At 41.2% G+C, this 17,851-nt stretch overlaps 1 protein-coding gene across 15 annotated transcripts in view; it reads right to left on the bottom strand.

The window, feature by feature from the left end:
• Positions 1 to 17,851, bottom strand: part of RASGRF2 (Ras protein specific guanine nucleotide releasing factor 2) — a 266,150-nt gene that overhangs the window by 143,276 nt on the left and 105,023 nt on the right. For 11 of the 15 annotated variants that reach the window (XR_014838159.1, XR_014838160.1, XR_014838158.1 and 8 more), the window contains 4 exons: positions 13,356 to 13,609; positions 6,761 to 6,840; positions 6,182 to 6,375; positions 610 to 719 (listed from right to left, as the gene is read on the bottom strand). Coding sequence is in view for 11 of the 15 variants with exons in the window: in XM_021084503.2 (XP_020940162.2) it covers positions 610 to 719; positions 6,182 to 6,375; positions 6,761 to 6,840; positions 13,356 to 13,609 (638 nt within the window). In the remaining 4 variants the exon portion in view is untranslated. The remainder of the gene's footprint in view (positions 1 to 609; positions 720 to 6,181; positions 6,376 to 6,760; positions 6,841 to 13,355; positions 13,610 to 17,851) is intronic. The other 4 variants (XR_014838161.1, XM_085013940.1, XM_085013937.1 and 1 more) reach the window with 1 other exon arrangement.

Genomic DNA, 17,851 nt, shown 5'->3' with positions numbered 1-17,851 from the left:
GGAGGAGTTCTCATGATGGCTCAGTGGTAATGAACCTGACTAGTATCCATGAGGACATGGGTTTGATCCCTGGCCCAGCACAGTGAGTTAAGGATCCTGTGGCCCAGCGCTCCCAAGACGCCGCCAATCCCATTGCACCTCAGTGAGAACTCTCATAAAACCATTTTCAAAGATATATTTTTTTCTTGGTTAAAATGAATGTGCAGACTGATTCTATACCACTTTAGGAGCCAGCATTTAGTGATCAGTGGAATCTGAGATACCGGATTGTGTCTTGCTTCTTGTTCCCTGGATATACAGAGGAGATTTCCACAAAAGACTAACATGCTCCTTTGCCTTATCAAAGCTTTATTATCAGAGTTCCCACCATGGCTCAGTGATTAACGAACCCAACTAGTATCCATAAGGACACAGGTTAGATCCCTGGTCTCATTCAGTGTGTTAAGAATCCAGAGTTGCTGTGTGCTGTGGTGTAGGTCACAGATGTGGCTCAGATCCCGAGTTGCTGTGGCTGTGCCATAGCCATATGCTGCAGGTGCAGCCCTAAAAAGACCAAAAAACAAACAAACAAAAAAACAAACCCCCAAAAAAACAAAACTCTCCACATACCTGGATAGTTCCTCTAGTTTTGATTTAGCAAATTCCAGACTTTTCCTCTCCACATGCTCATGGGGAGTATGAGCTAGGAGTTCATGAAGTGTGATGATGTACCTAGGAATCTAAAAGCAAACAAAGGCCAGTATGAGCAAGATGTCAGAGTGAGCAACACTGCACACTCTCTTCTGGGCTAGCATCACTTCTGAAAAGTTCATTCCTACTCGTGATTATTTTACATGTATATATATTAAGAAATACATGGAAAATAAATTAGCCTTCAAACTGCAAACACGAACACAAATACTTTGCCAAGAAAACATGAAGGCAAAGTATTACAAAGAAATTATTGGAGTTTCTGTTGTGGCTCAGTGATTAACGAACCCAACTAGCATCCATGAGGACACAGGTTAGATCCCTGGCCTTGCTCAGTGGGTTAAGGATCCAGCGTTGCTGTGAGTTGTGGTGTGGGTTACAGACATGGCTCAGATCTTGCATTGCTATGGCTGTGGTGTAGGCTGGTGGCTACAGCTGATTCAGCCCCTAGCCTGGGAAGCTCCATATGCCACAGGTGCAACCCTAAGAAGACAAAAGCCAAAAAAAAAAGAAAGAAAGAAAGCAAGAAAGAAAGCAAGCAAGAAAGAAAGAAAGAAAGAAAGAAAGAAAGAAAGAAAGAAAGAAAGAAAGAAAAAGAAGGAAAGAAGGAAAGAAAGAAATTATTGTTTCTTTAGATTTTTTAATATAATCGTACATTTCTCAATTATAATTTTTGAAAACTGGTTCATGGGGAAACAGACAGTTATCGGCAAGTCACTTGAGTCTGTGTTTGAGATTTATTTGCCTGTTTACACTTTTTTTCAAAAAACTAAATCCTACTACAATGTTCTCTTTGAGAATTAAAATTTGGAAATGATATGTTCGCCCTTATTACATTCTGATCCTACTCTACTTCAACTCTTTCTAGTGGTAAAAAGTATTGTTTAATTAGATTATTTGTTTGTACTTTTGTTTATGAACAGACTATCTGAATTCTCTCAAAGACAGAAACTCCACCAATATTGTGAAGGTTTTAATAGACCACGGTGGAGAGTTAACTCAAGTTATATTGAATCAATATATTTTTCACTGGCTCATAAACTAAAAAATTTTGGAAAGCAAGGGCAGTGTGTTTAACTTTAATAAAAACCTGCATGAACAACAGCTACCATAACGCAACCTGCTGGGTCAGATTGGGAGCTCAGGGTTTGCATGTATACCCAATCCTCCAACAAAACATCAGGATCATTTCTCTGTTTTATGGAGAAGCAAATAATGCATGAAGAGGTTCCAAAACTTGCCCAAGGTGGCCTCAGAGTAAATGGCAGAACCAGCTATGAGCCTGACTCTGACCAGTGCAGCAGCCCAGTGGGTCTCTTCTGCAGGGACTAAGGTCTCCCTCTGGGCTTGAAAGGACCTATAAGAATGAAGAAAGTAAAACGGCTTCCCAAAGCCCTATGGGTAGCTTCTTCCATTCCGACTTGTATTGGCAGTTCTAGGCACAGATCTGCTTTTGCTCTCTTGCAGGCGGTAGCCTTCATTGGGTTATTTACTAATATTTACGGAGTACCCACACTTACGCATCAGCACAGAGGGTGGCACCCTAAGTGCAGACATTGGTCTGCAGCTCATCCTCTGGGATCGTGTCTTAGGGAACTTCATTGAGTCAAGATTTCAGACGTATAGACTCTCCAGTAGCAGAAGGGTGGTGAAGCCTCCTGGGCTAAGTATGACCAGAAAGGTTCCTTTTGCATAATGCCATGATGGATAAAAGTTCGCCTCTAAGTTAGTACTTCTACAAGAAAATCGAGGTAATCAACACCTAATATTCTCAATTTTTCATAACAGAGAGGGCAGAAATGGGAAGCCTGACTACTTATAATGCACTGAAAACCTACAAAACTAAGTTTAGTCAATAGCTTCATGACCCTCCCCCATTAATTAAATCTATTTTTAGAGAGGTCTTTGGCTAACACTCAAGTGGATGGATTTGAAAGTAACCGGCCCATCTCACTTTCTGGTGGAAAACTGGACAAGCCTGAAACTACCAAAAAGCAGGCAAAGGATTTCTGCAGAGAGAAGCAGCCAGCTCTCTAAGAGTACACCTGTATATTTAAGAACTGATTATAAATTTGTCCCCTCAAAACCCAAGGATCTTAGTAAGTCCTGTCAGATGAATCATAATTCACCATGTTTTCCATTATGCAATAATATGTGTCACTTTATAGACATTAATTAGCTTGCTCTCCAATTTCAGTAAACAAGTGACTCGAGCAGCAAGTGGCTACTTTCTGAAGGACAAATAACAGCACTGTCCTTATCAGAAGCAGATTCCATGATCTGCTTACCTATGGATTAGGAGCAGCTGAAGCCAATTTAAACAGTTCCAGCCAAGCCACCACCTTTGCTAAACAAAAATTATGTTAATGACTACATAATTTTCCATCAAAATGTTCTTGGTAACATTTGAACTTACTTGCCTAATAGGTCAACTGAGGGGAAATTCACTTCATCATCCAAATTCTACAATTCCTCCATGTTCCCATACTTCAAGGTGGTTCAGGAATAACAACTGACTTAACAACAGGTCCAGGAAGAGTTAGAATATAACCCTTTTCTCTTCTAAACATACACAGCCTTTAAGTTTCCAGTTGCCTCTCCTCCTCCCTCTGCCCACACAAACCTTTGCCTCCACATCTAGGCCCCAGAAAAAAGTCTGGGCAGAGGCCCCTTGGCAGTAGGAGCCTAGATCACATCTTCCATTCTTGCTCTATGGGGAAAATGCACAGCACCACAGCCTCATCCCAAGGTGTCCAACCTACACTGGAGCAAGAGAGACATGCACAAGTACCACTGCTGATACAACACAGGCAGAGGGTAGCAGGTATATAGCTGGCCCATGTGAGAGAGCAAATGCCTTCAGGACTCCTTAGCAAAAGGATTGAAAGGGAACAAGGACAGCATGAACCTAGTACGAAAAAAACCTTCAAGCATCTAGAAAGGGCACTGTCCCCTCAAATGTCCCACGTGGTCATTTCTAGGGAGAAAGCAGGAGAGAGAGAGATGCCAAGGAGAACAAAGTCCTTGGGCAGCAAACGTTGATGAGTTCCCTTCATGGTCTGTTCGAAACAGCTATAGGGAAGGGACATATTACAGGGAAGCAAATAAGTAAGAGCACAGTTCAGCACTCCTTCAATTTGCACATTTCTTGCAGTTGGACCGATTCTGGCTAAATTCTTTAAGTTGGAGGCTTCTCCCAGCACCTTTGGTTACCTAGGTCTTAAAGTAACCAGAGAACCTCAACATCTGCCCCCTCAGCTAAATTCCAAGATGTGGGGCCACCACGGTCTTGGGGGGAGGAGGGGCGTCCTAGACTATCACAAGGTGCCTCACAACACCACGTAGTTACCCAGCCCAAACTTCCAGAACAAGTCTAGTTTGCCCCAGATCACAGTCAGAGAGCTGGAGCTCTGGGAGATAAATAGAGCCCAGCTGCCCCAATTTCAAAAGTAAGAAACAGATTTAGATTGGTCCAGGTCTTTTCCCAGTGCTCCTTCTGAAGGGTGAGGGAGATACGCAGGTCTCCTCAACACCCCCAGTCCAATGGCCCTTCTCGGACATTATGGGAATTCTTTGGGGTCAGTCAAAGCGACAAGCTGTTATTGGGCTTAAATTCCAGAGGAAGGAGGAAAGGTTGGTAGAAGAAGAATAGCTCAGCATTTTTAAGAAATCCAAAGGCCCTCCCAAGGCCCTGCCTTCAACTATGCTTGGACACTTCGCCTAAAGTGCAAGTACTGCTCTGCCATTTTATTTATTTGTTTTGTTTGTTTGTTTGTTTTGTCTTTTTAGGGCCGCACCCACAGCATATGGAGGTTCCCAGGTTAGGGGCCAAATAGGAGCTGTAGCTGCCGGCCTACGCCAGAGCCATAGCAATGCAGGATCTGAGCCGTTATCTTCAACCTACACCACAGCTCATGGCAACGCCAGATCCTTAACCCACTGAGTGAGATCAGGGATCAAACCTGCATCCTCATGGATACTAGTCAGGTTCATTACTGTTGAGCCATGACAGGAACTCCCTGTTTTGACATTTTAAACCACGGAGAGCACCACACCCAGGGGAAGAAAAAATACTGGAAAAGACACTCCTAGGCTGTCAGAAAGGGAGTTAGGGACCTCTCTGAATGTTCTATGTGTCTTTCACAACCCTACCTTTGCATATTCACCTGAGCTGGGTGTTGCTAGACAGATTCAATTTAGGGAATTTAACCATGGCCTAGAGGTAACTGCCAAAGATTCAGACAGAATCTCAGAACATTGAACTACATACAATTTTTTCACTGTAAATAAGATCTTATATTATAATTTTGGATAAGGTTAAACAATTATTTTCTTCGTAGTTTTTCTTGTGAAGTATTTTTGCAGAGGGGCAAAACGTTAAACAACTGAATTTCATAAAAAAACAACAACAACACAGTAACATTATAAAGTTTCACTGTACTTAAGTTGTTACAAATGCATCCTTTTGGTTTTTAAAAATCTTACTAAGTTTCTGTAGTGACTTCCAGGATTTCAAGCAGGACCAACAAACTTTAAGACAAACAGTTATGAAGCAGAGCAGCACTTCTGAGGCTACAAAATGATCAGCCAGGGTCAGAGATGCTCATTCAGGGGGACAAAGTTCTCCACTGAAATGAGAACACCCATGATTAGGAGAATCGGTTGCCACATGACAATTTGGAGGCCTGGCCAGAAGCCCCACAAATTCCACTATGGGAACATGCAAGGCTTGTCCAAAAGAACAGAATCAACACTTTTAAAAAAAGAACAGGAGATTTAATTCACATCTTGGCCTCTGCAGTTCTCACGAAAGAAGGGTAAAGTCTTAGAAATTGGAAAGCACCTAAGTGAACTTAAGCCTCTGGGTTGCTCTAATCCCAAAAAGTGAAGGTCAGGTCAAGCCCCAGGCTCAATGCAACCACCTGACTCGGGGCTGAGTCCCCACGCCCAGCCAGTGCCTCTGGCCTCCCTTGTCCTCACAGCCTCTGTAACACAGAAGGTCATCTTCCTCTGCAGGGCTCCGGCCACGGCAGACTCAGCAGCAATCACAACAGGGCAGGAAAACAAATACCTGCCCAGCAGTCCTTCCACTCCCCCGGAACCTTTTATGCAACCAGCATACACTGGAACATTTGCATAGCATCCTATTTCTGTAAACCTAATAATATTTTTAAACACACTGGAGGAGGAGACTCCATGGAAGAGGTCTGGGAGGAATCTTTGTGTAAAGAGAAAATTGTGCTGCTTTTCACAAAACCATTCCTGATTTAATTGCCTCAATAAGGCCCAGTTTTCTTTCATACACTGGACAGACTAGAAAGAGAATATATGGCATAAATTTCTTTATCTCAGGGTCAAACTCAAATGACAGATGATACGTATGTGCCTTAACTCCCCACAGGGGACACTGGCAACCTCACTCTGGTCCCACCAGGTATCAGTCACATCATGCTGGAATCAATGACTTATCAACGCACCCCTGACGACTTACCTGAAACATTGGATAGGTCAGAAACGTCTCCAGCATCCTCCCCTCACAGGCAGGGTTGGCTTCATACTGTTTCAAGAGTTTGTCGAAGTCTCTGTTTTGCTTACAATTGGCGAGCACTTGGAGGCTGTACTGGTGATTACGCACAAATTCTTGATAAATGTTCAGCATGGGGAGTAAAATATCAAACAGATCAGCTGGAAAGAAGAAGTAAACATGGCAATGTCTCTTGGTGCTTGGTGACTGTTCTAAGGTACAGGAAGAGCCTGCGTCCACTCTGCAGGAAGGACAGAGGGCGGCTCCTGGCACCATGAATCACACATACATGGTGCCCAGCCAGAGGCTCAAATGACTGACCAGCTAGAATGCACCCTGAGGCAGAGCCCAGCTATAGCCCCCAAAGAACTCTGATGGGCCAGGGGGAAAGGACAAAAAGGCAAGGAAACAGAATCCCAATGTCTAAGGAAGGTCATGGGTTATTACAGAAATTCAGGTAGCACTGGCTGAATAACATTGAAGCTACTTTACCCTAACTGTGGCCACAGTAAGAGAAAATCTTACCTCTCTAAAGCAAGCACTTACCTAAAATTAATGTGGGCCAGTTGGCTATCCTGGCCTTCAGTCCTTGATGAAATATTTCATGAAGAAACATAATTGTTTCACTATAAAAAAATGAAAAAAATAACATAATTTAGTCATTGTAAACTATTTTGTTCCAGTCCATTGAGTTCTTAAAGGCTTAATAAATGGATGATTTATATGTCTTTGAGGGCCTCTAATAACGACAGCGATTATACCAGCCCCCACAAATCAATTTCTCTTTCAGATGACCTGAAAATCTCAAAGAAAACTCTGAGCTAAGCCTCAAGTATTGGAAGACAGTAAGCACCAAATTACTGTCATACAACCCTCTTCATCAATTTATAGTAAAAACAGCTTTCTACTGTTGGGATGTAGCACTTCAAGTGATAATCAGAAAATTAGTTATGATCCTTCTCTCTTCAGATTTAATTCTAGATAATAACTTGGGGATAGGTCTCTCTTTTTCACCAAAATGAATTTTGACGGAAGGAAACAAGGTAGAGGATTTGACAGACTTCTATCGTAACCACTCCCAGGACAGAAGTGGAGAGGAATCTTCTGCAAAGGATGGAGCCTACACAGATATATTAAAATGAAGACTAGGCATAAATCAGAGATCCAAATTTCTAAAAGGTACCAGATTAACATCTGCTTTCCCCTCAGTAGAATTAACCTGCTGGAATGAACCTTTGAAGGCTTTTCTGAACTAACCCATTGACACAATCAAATACAGGATTATTTCTGTCAGTGAAATACCTTCGTTTGTTATAAGTCAAATCCCATAATAAGAAACATCAGTGGGGAATCCTTACTATTTCCAAGTGGTCCACGAAGCGTAACAGACACTGCTTGAAGACTGTAATTTGTTTTTCTTTAATACAAATTTTAACTAAGCTGTATTTGTGGTTTAAAGATTTCAACCAAATCTAGTTTGGCAGTGACTGTAGATTAGTCTTTCAATCTCCATTCCATCCTCTTCCAGGTGCAGAGGATGGAGAACTCAAACTACATTTTCCAGATTTCCTCACAGGTAGGGTTCTAGATGTAAATTCAGTTCCACTAATAGATGTACTAGGTAAGACATGGCAAGTGAAGTAGAGGCCACCTTCTTGCTACCCAAAGTCAACCCTGGAGATGTGAGCATTTTAGGGGCAATTTCAGTCTCCAGCCTCGGTGTTCTAGTACTTTGGAACCAGCTTCATGCATCCGAAAGGCAAATATGACAAGCCTTGCCTTTCAAACTGTGGATCAGGCAGATGTGGTGACAGTGGTGGTAGCAATAGTTCCCTAACCTCTGGATCATAGTTATGGGACTGTGCCCTTGAACTCAATGATCTCAGGGCCAGCTCCCAGACTTTTCCTCCAGCCCCTCCAAAGGATTTTTTTTTAATTTACTGTCTTTTTTTAAAATAAATTTTAGTGGAATATAGTTGATGTAGGATTTTATAAGCAGTGAATTCCCTCCAATCAGAGAGGAGGTTTCTCTTTCCTACGCTGAAAACTGTTACATCTACCTTCATATTATGACAACTAAATGGTTAGAAAACAGATGAAACAATTCTGAATTATATTTTTAAACTATAAAGTCTATGTTGAAATTCAAAAGAATTGACCTGCCAAAGGTTTCAATTTCAAAAGCAAGGAAAGAGGATCTAGTTAAACAACAGAAATGACAACAAACACCCTGTAAGCCTCACCTTTAAAACATAACTCTTCAAATCTCCATCTAAGTCCCAGTGTAGTTAACAACTGCTAATCTGTATGAAGCAGACTGTCTCTCTTCCCAAAAGAGGCATAGCATCTTTTTTTTAATTACTCAATGAATTTTATTACATTTATAGTTGTACAACAATCATCACAACCAAATTTTATAGCATTTCCATCCCAAACCCTCAGTGCATCCCCCTACCCCCCAACCTGTCTCATGTGGACACCGTAAGTTTTTCAAAGTCTGTGAGTCAATATCTGTTCTACGCAGAAGTTCACTGTGTCCTTTTTTTAGATTCAACTTGTAAATGATAGCATTTGATGTTGGTGTCTCACTGTCTGACTCACTTCACTTAGCATGATAATTTCTAGGTCCATCCATGTTGCTGCAAATGTCGTTATTTCTTTCTTTTTAATGGCTGCGTAATATTCCATTGTGTATATGCTCCACTTCTCTGTCAATGGACATCATAGCATCTTGATTCCAAATAAAACAATATGACAAGTCTTGCCTTTCAAACTGTGGATCAGGCAATCCTTTGGAAACACCCCCAAGAGGCAGCCACTGGAGTGCAGGCTGTGATGGCATCACTATCAGAGCGCAGTTCACAATCCTGTCCACTGCCATCAGAACTGTTGAAACTACATGCCTGGGTGACTGAAGTATCACCCAAATGCTAGCTGTATAGCTTGAGGATCAAGAGCAAAACCTCAGGATGCTCAGGATCTTAAGTACTTCAGCGGAGCCAATACCGCCCAATACGGCGAAGTCTCCCTTCTACCTCACACCGCAAAAGACGAGCTTTTTTCATCTCATGTTACCAGACTGCCACCCATCATCCTTCCTTTTTTGCAGTCATGACAGACGCCCCCGGCTCACCACCCCCCAGACAGTCTTCTAGGGCTGAAGGCCCTTAGCTCCCAGCTCACTGTCAGTCTCTCTTCCAGCACCACTCGTATCTCAATTCTTGGTGACTCCAATTCATACACACAACATTCCAATAACCAGGTCTCTCTGGGGCTTTGAACTTCTTCCTCTGTGGGTTTTGTCTTTCACTGACCTCTGTCAACACTGTCTTAATCGTATCCTAGACCTTGCCATTGTCAATAACTGCATCCCCATCTCAGCTTCAGACCCACTATTCTCTGACCACCTCGTCTTTGGGTTCATTGCCTTGAGAACCCTGATTCCTCAAATCCCTCACACCACCAGGACCTAAAACCGTTGATCCTGTCACCTTATCACTGACAAAAACCTCTCCCAATATCATTTGCCTCTCTGTACCGTTTAGATTCCATGGCTTGGTGTTATAATCCCTTCCTTGTATATACCTACAACTCCCTTCTTGTTTCTTCACTTCATATAAGCCTCGTACAACATCAGTACCAATTGAACACAACTCTCCATCCATTCTGCACCTGCGCCCAGGCAACTGAAATTGGCTAAAGAACAACATACAACTAGTGTCACTGTAAGTCATGATCACCAACCTAATATATTAATATAAGGTCTTAGAGCAGCCTAGCAATTATGCTACACCTCCCTCGTCCACTCACTGCTCCATTCTCCGTGATCATTATTTCACACCTCTTCCTCTCTTACCTGATGCCAACACTTCCCTCCTGACAGCACTACCACCTGATGTCCTTGCTTCCTAACTACCTGTGTCCAGGTACTATTCCTTCCCTGCCCATGCTCTGACCTAATGCCAATTTCCTGACTGGTTTACCACGTTCTATCCACTTCTGCCTGTACAAGTTTACTGCTCTAGAAATTCTCCCCTGTCTTTCCTACAACGTTTTCCCCCTCATTACTGGTGTCATTTTCATCTCGTCTAAATACACACACACACATTCCTTAGTATTTTTTTAACTTATCTCCAGGTACCACCCTGTTTCTCTGATCTTCTATACAGCAACCCTCCTTGAAAGAGTTTTCTTGGAGTTCCCATCATGGCTCAGTGGTTGGCAAGTCCGACTGGGAGCCATGAGGTTGTGGGTGCGATCCCTGCCCTTGCTCAGTAGGTTGGGGATCCGGCGTTGCTGTGGGCTGCGGTGTGGGCCGGTGGCTGCAGCTCCGATTTGACCCCTGGCCTGGGAGCCTCCATGTGCCGTGGGAGCATCCCGGGAAATGGCAGAAAGACAAAAAACAAAAACAAAAAAAAACAAACAGAGAGAGAGAGAAAAAGAAAGAGTTTTCTTTAGCAACTCTCTTCCATTCCAAATCCCCATTAATCAGGCTTTGGCTTCTCATCTAAGTCACTGATAAGCTCCAAGTTCTTAAGCCCACAGATACACTTCGGTTATTTTATTTGACCTTTTGGACATAGCTGTTCATTCCCTCTTGCCTGGGTTTCCAGGACAACCCAGTCTTCTGGTTTACATACTGCAACCCTACCTTGTACTCTACACTCTCTTTAGATGGCTCTTTATCTTCCTAATCTCTAAATGTTGGAATATCCCAGGGATCAGTCCTGGGTCTTCTCTCATTCATCTGTGCTCGCTCCCTTGGTAATCTTATTCAGACTAACAGTTTTAAATACTGTCCATATGCTATTAGACTCCCAAGCTTATACTTCCAGCCCTGAACTCCTCCTCTGAACTCTAGACTAATATCCATCCCTGCTAATTTGATTTCTACATGTAGATGGCTAATAGCATCTCAGACTTGCCAGGTTTGAGATTAAAACAAACAAACAAACAACAAAAAAAAAACCTCTTCATCTTTCCCCTAAACCTGTTCTTACATCAATCTTCCCCCCTTAAAAAATAGCAACTCCATCCTTTTAGTTGTTCAGGCCAAAATCTTTGGACTTTTCCTTAAAATCCACAGCAAACTCATCAACAGATGTTATTGGCTCTACGTTAAAAATATACCCAGAATCCAATCACTCATCACTGCCTCCACTGCAATCATCTCTTGCTTAGATTCTTGCCACAGCCGCCTAACACGACTCCCTAAGTCATCTCTCACCTGGTTTATTGCAATAGTCATCAAACTGACTTCCCTACAGCCGAGTCTCAACAGAGAAACCAGAGTGAACTTTTAAAACATAAGTCATGTCATGCTACTTTTCTCATCAAACCCCCACCACTGTCTCTCCATCTCATTAAGAGTAAAAGCAAACATCTGTGCAATGTCCCCAACTGTTACCTCTCTGACATCCTCCTTCATCCACACTGACCTTGACAGTTCCTCCAACAAGCATGCCAGGTGAGCTCCGGCCCCAGGCTCTTTGAACAGGTAGTCTCCCCTGTTTGCATCGCTGTTCTCTTCCCCAAGGTAGCCACATGGCTTGCTTCCTCCCCAACTTCAAGTCTCTGCTCAAATGTTAACTTATCTTTAAGGCCTTTCTCAAGACTAGCTACAGAAAAATTACAGGACATTCATATAATATAATATTATGCAGCTTTTAAAAACGAGAATGCTCTTTATATATGTGTGTGTGTGTGTGTGTGTGTGTGTGTGTGTGTGTAATGATGTCCAAGATATACTGTGAAGTGGAAAAAAGCAGGTACATATTAAATACTTGCCTTTTGTGTAAGATAGGGGGAAATAAGACTTACATTCACATTTTATTTTATTTTATTTTGGTCTTTTTAGGGCCACACTGGTAACATGTGGAGGTTCTCAGGCTAGGGGTTGAATCAGAGCTGTAGCTGCGGGCCTACACCACAGCCACAGCAATGAAGGATCCAAGTCACATCTGCAACCTACACTGCAGCCCACAGCAACGCCAGATCCTTAACCCACTGAGTGAGGCCAGGGATCATACCTGGGTCCCCATGGTTGCTCGTCAGATTTGTTTCTGCTGAGCAATGAAGGGAACTCCTGTATGTTCATATTTGATTGATCTATATCAATTAACACTGGAAGGATGTATAAGGAACTAATGAAAATGGTTACAGAGAGCAAGTGAGGAAAATGGGATGGGCAGAGACAGAATAAGAGTGAGACTTCTAATTGCTGTTTGATGTTTTCGTATTGCTTTCATTTTTTGAGCCATGTAAATGTATTATCTACTCGAAAACCACAAAGTAACTAAAATTTTAAGTAAAATACTCAAGAAGTCCCTTCCCCCGCTATGCTTCTTTTTCCGTAGCACTCATCACCACATAAAAGCTACATCTTCCACTTATGCACTAGTCATTATCTGCCTTCCCACATCAAAATTTCAGCTCCAAAAAAATGTTAAGTTCCATCAAGGCAGGTATTTTCTGCTTTGTTCACTGATGAACTCTCAGCAGTAAAGGTAGTACAAATATTTACTGAGTGAATAAACTTATTAGAGATTTTCAGGCCTTCTGTTAGTTTCCATCCTTCCTAAAGTACTTCTGTATAGATTTCAGGTGAAGACCTGTTCATCACTCCATGATTATTATGTTGAGGAGATTATCTTCCTTAACACACACAATGAGAAGAAAAATAGAAAACTAGATGCCAAGATTCAAGAATAAAGAGATGAAAATTTGGGAGGTCCTATCATGGCTCAGTGGTTAACGAATTCAACTGCCATCCATGAGTACACAGGTTCGATCCCTGGCCTTGCTCAATGGGTTAAGGATCCAGCATTGCCGTGAGCCATGGTATAGACCACAGACGTGGTTTGGGTCTGGCATTGCTGTGGCTGTGGCGTAGGCCGGCAGCTGCAGTTCCAACTGGACCCGTAGCCTGGGAACTTCCATGTGCCACGGGTGCAGCCCTAAAAAGACAAAAAAAAAAAAGAAAAGGAAAAAAAAAAAAAAAGGATATGAAAATTTGGGCTAAGAATGCAAAACCAAAGAGAGCTTTCTTATTTTCAATATCATAAGCTCACAGCAGTGAATTTATGGTACTTCTTTTCAGAAACACAAAGTCTTTCACGTGACTCTTGATGCCAAGACCAACCTGTTGAGAAAAATACTGCTGACATCATCATGGCTGATGGGGGGCTTCTTGGAGCTGGCTGCCATTCGCAGGGGCCGGAGGAAGCCGTTGACCAGGATGTAGAGCTGGTGAACATACTCTGACTCGGCCTCGACCATGGTGAACACAATCTGGTTTCTCTTCCTCATACTTTCAGCATGAGGAGAGCAAATGTAATCCTGCACGATGGTCTTCCACTTCCTTCTACATAACCAGCCTCGCATGAAGCTCTGAACCTACAGAACAACAAAACACAAACAAAAAAGAACCTTAAGGAAGCTGTCAGGAGGGTGTCCATCCTGTGCCATATACACCCTGCTCTCCCATGGACTCACTAGTAGGCCCACCACCAGAATGAACAGTATCAGGCTTATACCAGAAAGCAAAAAAAAAAAAAAAAAAAAAAAAGAGGTGATTTAAAAAAAATATTTTTGGGGAGTTCTCACTGTCACTTAACAGGTTAAGAACCCGACTAGTATCCATGAGGACGCAGGTTTGATCCCTGGCCTTGCTCAGTGGGTTAAGGATTCAGCATTGCCACAAGCTGCAGTGTAGGTTGCAGACGCAGCTTGGATCACACATTGCTGTGGCTGTGGCGTAGACCAGCAGCTGCAGCTCCGATGTGACCCCTAGCCTGGGACTTTCCCCATATACTGCAGGTGCCCCCCTAAAAAGAAAAAAATTTTTTCCTTGGCTTCACCAGTTTCTTCTATCACTTAAGCTCTTTAGGCCTGCCTAGAAGGACACCAGAATATAATAATATCACATAGGTTAGTTGTTAACATCTCAAGAAAGGAATAAATCAAAAGTTTATTCTTTAACAACATAAAAGCAGATATAGAATTTTTTGTAAATCATGGTTTAAAAATCCCACATAACATAAAATTTACTGTCTTAACCATTTTTAAGTCCACAGTTAATCAGTGTTAAATATCCTCACATTGTTAGACAAACAGATCTCCGGAACATTTTCATCTTGAAAAACTCAAACTCTATACCCACTAAACAATTCTCCATTCCCGCTTTCTGCCATTCTACTTTCTATTCTTACGAATATACCTACTTTGGACACCTCACATAAGTGGAATGATACAGCATCTATCTTTTTATGTGGCTTATTTCACTTAGTATAGTGGCCTCCAGGTACAGCCATGTTGCAGCATGTGCCAGGATTTCCTTCCTTTTTAAGGCTGAATAATATTCCGTGGCTTTTACATACAACATTTTGTTTATCTGTTCATCTGTCAATGAACATTTGGGTTATTTCCACTTCTTGGCTATTGCAAATAATGCTGCAATGAATATGGGAATGCAGACATGTCGCCAAGATCCTGCTCTTGATTATTCTGGATATATACCAGAAGTGGGATTGCTGGATCCTACAGTATTTCTATTTTAATTTTTTGAGGAACAAACATGGCAGTTGAACATTCTATAGTCTTAACAGCAGTGCACAAGGGTTCCAATTTCTTCACATCCTCAACAATATTTTCTATTTCGGGTTTTTTTTTTTTTTTTAATAGTAGCCATCCTCATGGATATGAGGTGACACTGCATTGTGGTTTTGATTTGTATTTCTCTGATGCTGAATGATGATGGGCACCTTTTCATGTGGTGTAGGTGTGGTGATTTCTCTAAAGAATCATCTTGGAGAGAAAAGTCTATTATCTTTGAAGAAATATCTATTCAAGTCATTTGCCTATTTTTAAATTGGGTTATTTGATTTTTTGTGATGGTTGAGTTTTTTATGAAGCTTAAAAAATAAGCGCTGGACATCAGTTCATCTGACCCCCCCCCCCTTTTCATGGTTAAGTAAACTAAATTTCTTGGCAAGTCACACAAGAAAGCTGCAACCAAACTTGGCCTTCCTTTATCTGCTTCTGCTAACTGTAAGGACTCTTTCCCAGCCACATGGGCAAAACACATGTTAACAATTTACAACGGTGATCATTTTGTGAAAAGAGACAAAAAGTAAAATTTAAAATCAGTTTTGTAGGAACATGATAGCCTATAAAATTGACGAACTCCCTAGAAGTGATTTGAAAATAAGAGGCAAACCAAACAAGGTGCATTGGCCTTTGTGTTTCAGCCAACAATGATTTACTGAGCACCTTTTAAATGCCCAGAATGCTGAGTGCTAAGCATATAGATATATGTCATAGTAATTAACCCAAAGGCTCTATCACTAACCTATTAGGTGACCTTGAACTCTGACTTCCATTTCCTTATTTATAAAATAACTGACCAAAAAATCTGAAGTCCTTTCTAAGTTTAAAAAAAAGATAATTTATTAGGATTTATTATATCTAAGTGGCATATTCAACAACAAAGCAGGTTGCAAATTCATATGTAATTGAAAGCATTAAATTACTATCGAATCTATTTTAGTATCATTATTTTCTTTCTTCTTTCTTTTTTGGCCATGTCCTTGACATGCAGAAGTTCCCCAGCCAGGGATAGGAACCCCCCCACCCCAGCAACAGTAACCAGAGCCACAGCAGTGACAATTCTAGGTCCTTATCCCACTGAGCCACCAGGGAACTCCTCAGCACATTCTTATTTTTTCCATACTATTTCACCCATATGCTATAAAATATCATCCATTTAAACAACTACTCTTCTTTTGCAATATTTAAAATTCTTTCAATTACCAACCAATGTCAGCATACTATCAATTTTCATAACAGGCATTCATACAGTTGCCATATCTCAAACAACAAAAATTAAATACATTTTAATAGAATTTATACGCTATTATTTGGAGAAATCTAATGGGAAATTTCTGTGAACTATAACCCTTTTCACTTTTGGCTTCTCGAAGTTAAAAATTTTTGTTGATATTTGCCAAGATCAGAATAGAGAAACTAATTCATTTGTAAACATCCCTTTCCATACAGGCATTAGTTTGACTGGAAACAAAGGAATTAAATTTAAAATCTATTCAATAAATTCAAAATAAGTTTGTTAAAAGATCATTAAGAATAGGAAGACAGAAAATATAAAAAGTATGTATTTATCATTATTCTTTTTTTTTTTTGTCTTTTTGCCTTTTCTATTTTTTTTTTTTTTTTTTTTTGTCTTTTTGCTATTTCTTGGGCCACTCCCGCGGCATGTATTTATCATTATTCTTACATTTAACAGAAGTTCATTTTCAAAAATGAACCTAACTGAATTTTGTGTTAAATAAAATCTTTCTACTTATTTGGGCAGGAATGGTCTGCTGAGCAAAAGCTGGTTCACTTACCTATTACCAGACCAGACTAGCAGCTATAGCTCCGATTTGACCCCTAGCCTGGGAACCTCCATATGCTGCAGGTATGACCCTAAAAAAAGACCAAAATAAAATAAAATAAAATAAAATAAAAATATGTAAATTCTAAGAGAGGAATGTTGTTTTCCTTCTTTTATTTCTATAGCAAGAATGTACTACAATTGTTTTTTTTTTTTTTTTTTTTTTGTCTTTTGTCTTTTTGTTGTTGTTGTTGTTGTTGTTGCTATTTCTTGGGCCGCTGTCGCGGCATATGGAGGTTCCCAAGCTAGGGGTTGAATCGGAGCGTAGCCACCGGCCTACGCCAGAGCCACAGCAACTCGGGATCCGAGCCGCGTCTGCGACCTACACCACAGCTCACGGCAACGCCGGATCGTTAACCCACTGAGCAAGGGCAGGGACTGAACCCGCAACCTCATGGTTCCTAGTCGGATTCGTTAACCACTGCGCCACGACGGGAACTCCACAATTGTATTTTATAATACCTTTGTTTCTATGCAATTGCACACTATTAAAAGGAAGGCAAAAGAATTCATTTTGTAACAGAATGGAATAAAAACTGAACTTGATTTAAAAATTTGTAAATTCTAGAGTTCTCGTCGTGGCTCAGTGGAAACAAATCTGACTAGCATCCATGAGGACACATGTTCAATCCCTGCCCTCACTCAGTGGGTTAAGGATCCGGCATTGCCATGAGCTGTGGTGTAGGTCACAGATGTGGCTCGGATCTGTGTTGCTGTGCCTGTGGTGCAGGTCAGCAGCTGCAGCTCTCCGATTTGACCCCTAGCCTGGGAACCTCCATATGCTGCAGGTGTGACCCTAAAAAAAGACCAAAATAAGATAAAATAAAATAAAAATATGTAAATTCTAAGAGAGGAATGTTGTTTTCCTTTTTTTATTTCTTGAAAACTGGAAACAGTGCAACTCAGTCCTAAGACGCATTTCTATTCCAGATTTTGAGCAATATTTAAAGTTCTATTACAACTGAAAGGAAATAATTACCTAGTTACAGGAAAATAAGAATAAAAAAATTGAGAACTTCTTTAACTGTGATGCTTTTTGCCTAATGCTAACAAAGCTGAATAAGTGCTTGTACACAGGACAATTATGATTATGGAACTTGAATCCTAGATGACATAAATCAAACACAGCAGACTAGACTGAGTGCCAGGCTCTGGTTAACTGCAAAAGTTGTACAGTTGTAAATTAC

The sequence above is a fragment of the Sus scrofa genome, chromosome 2 (genome assembly GCF_054392235.1).
Source record: "Sus scrofa isolate SSC_HxYL_T2T_F1_AM1 chromosome 2, Sscrofa_HxYL_maternal_Yorkshire_Landrace_v2.0, whole genome shotgun sequence".
NCBI lineage: Eukaryota > Metazoa > Chordata > Mammalia > Artiodactyla > Suidae > Sus > Sus scrofa.
This window is presented reverse-complemented; position numbering and strand designations above follow the sequence as displayed.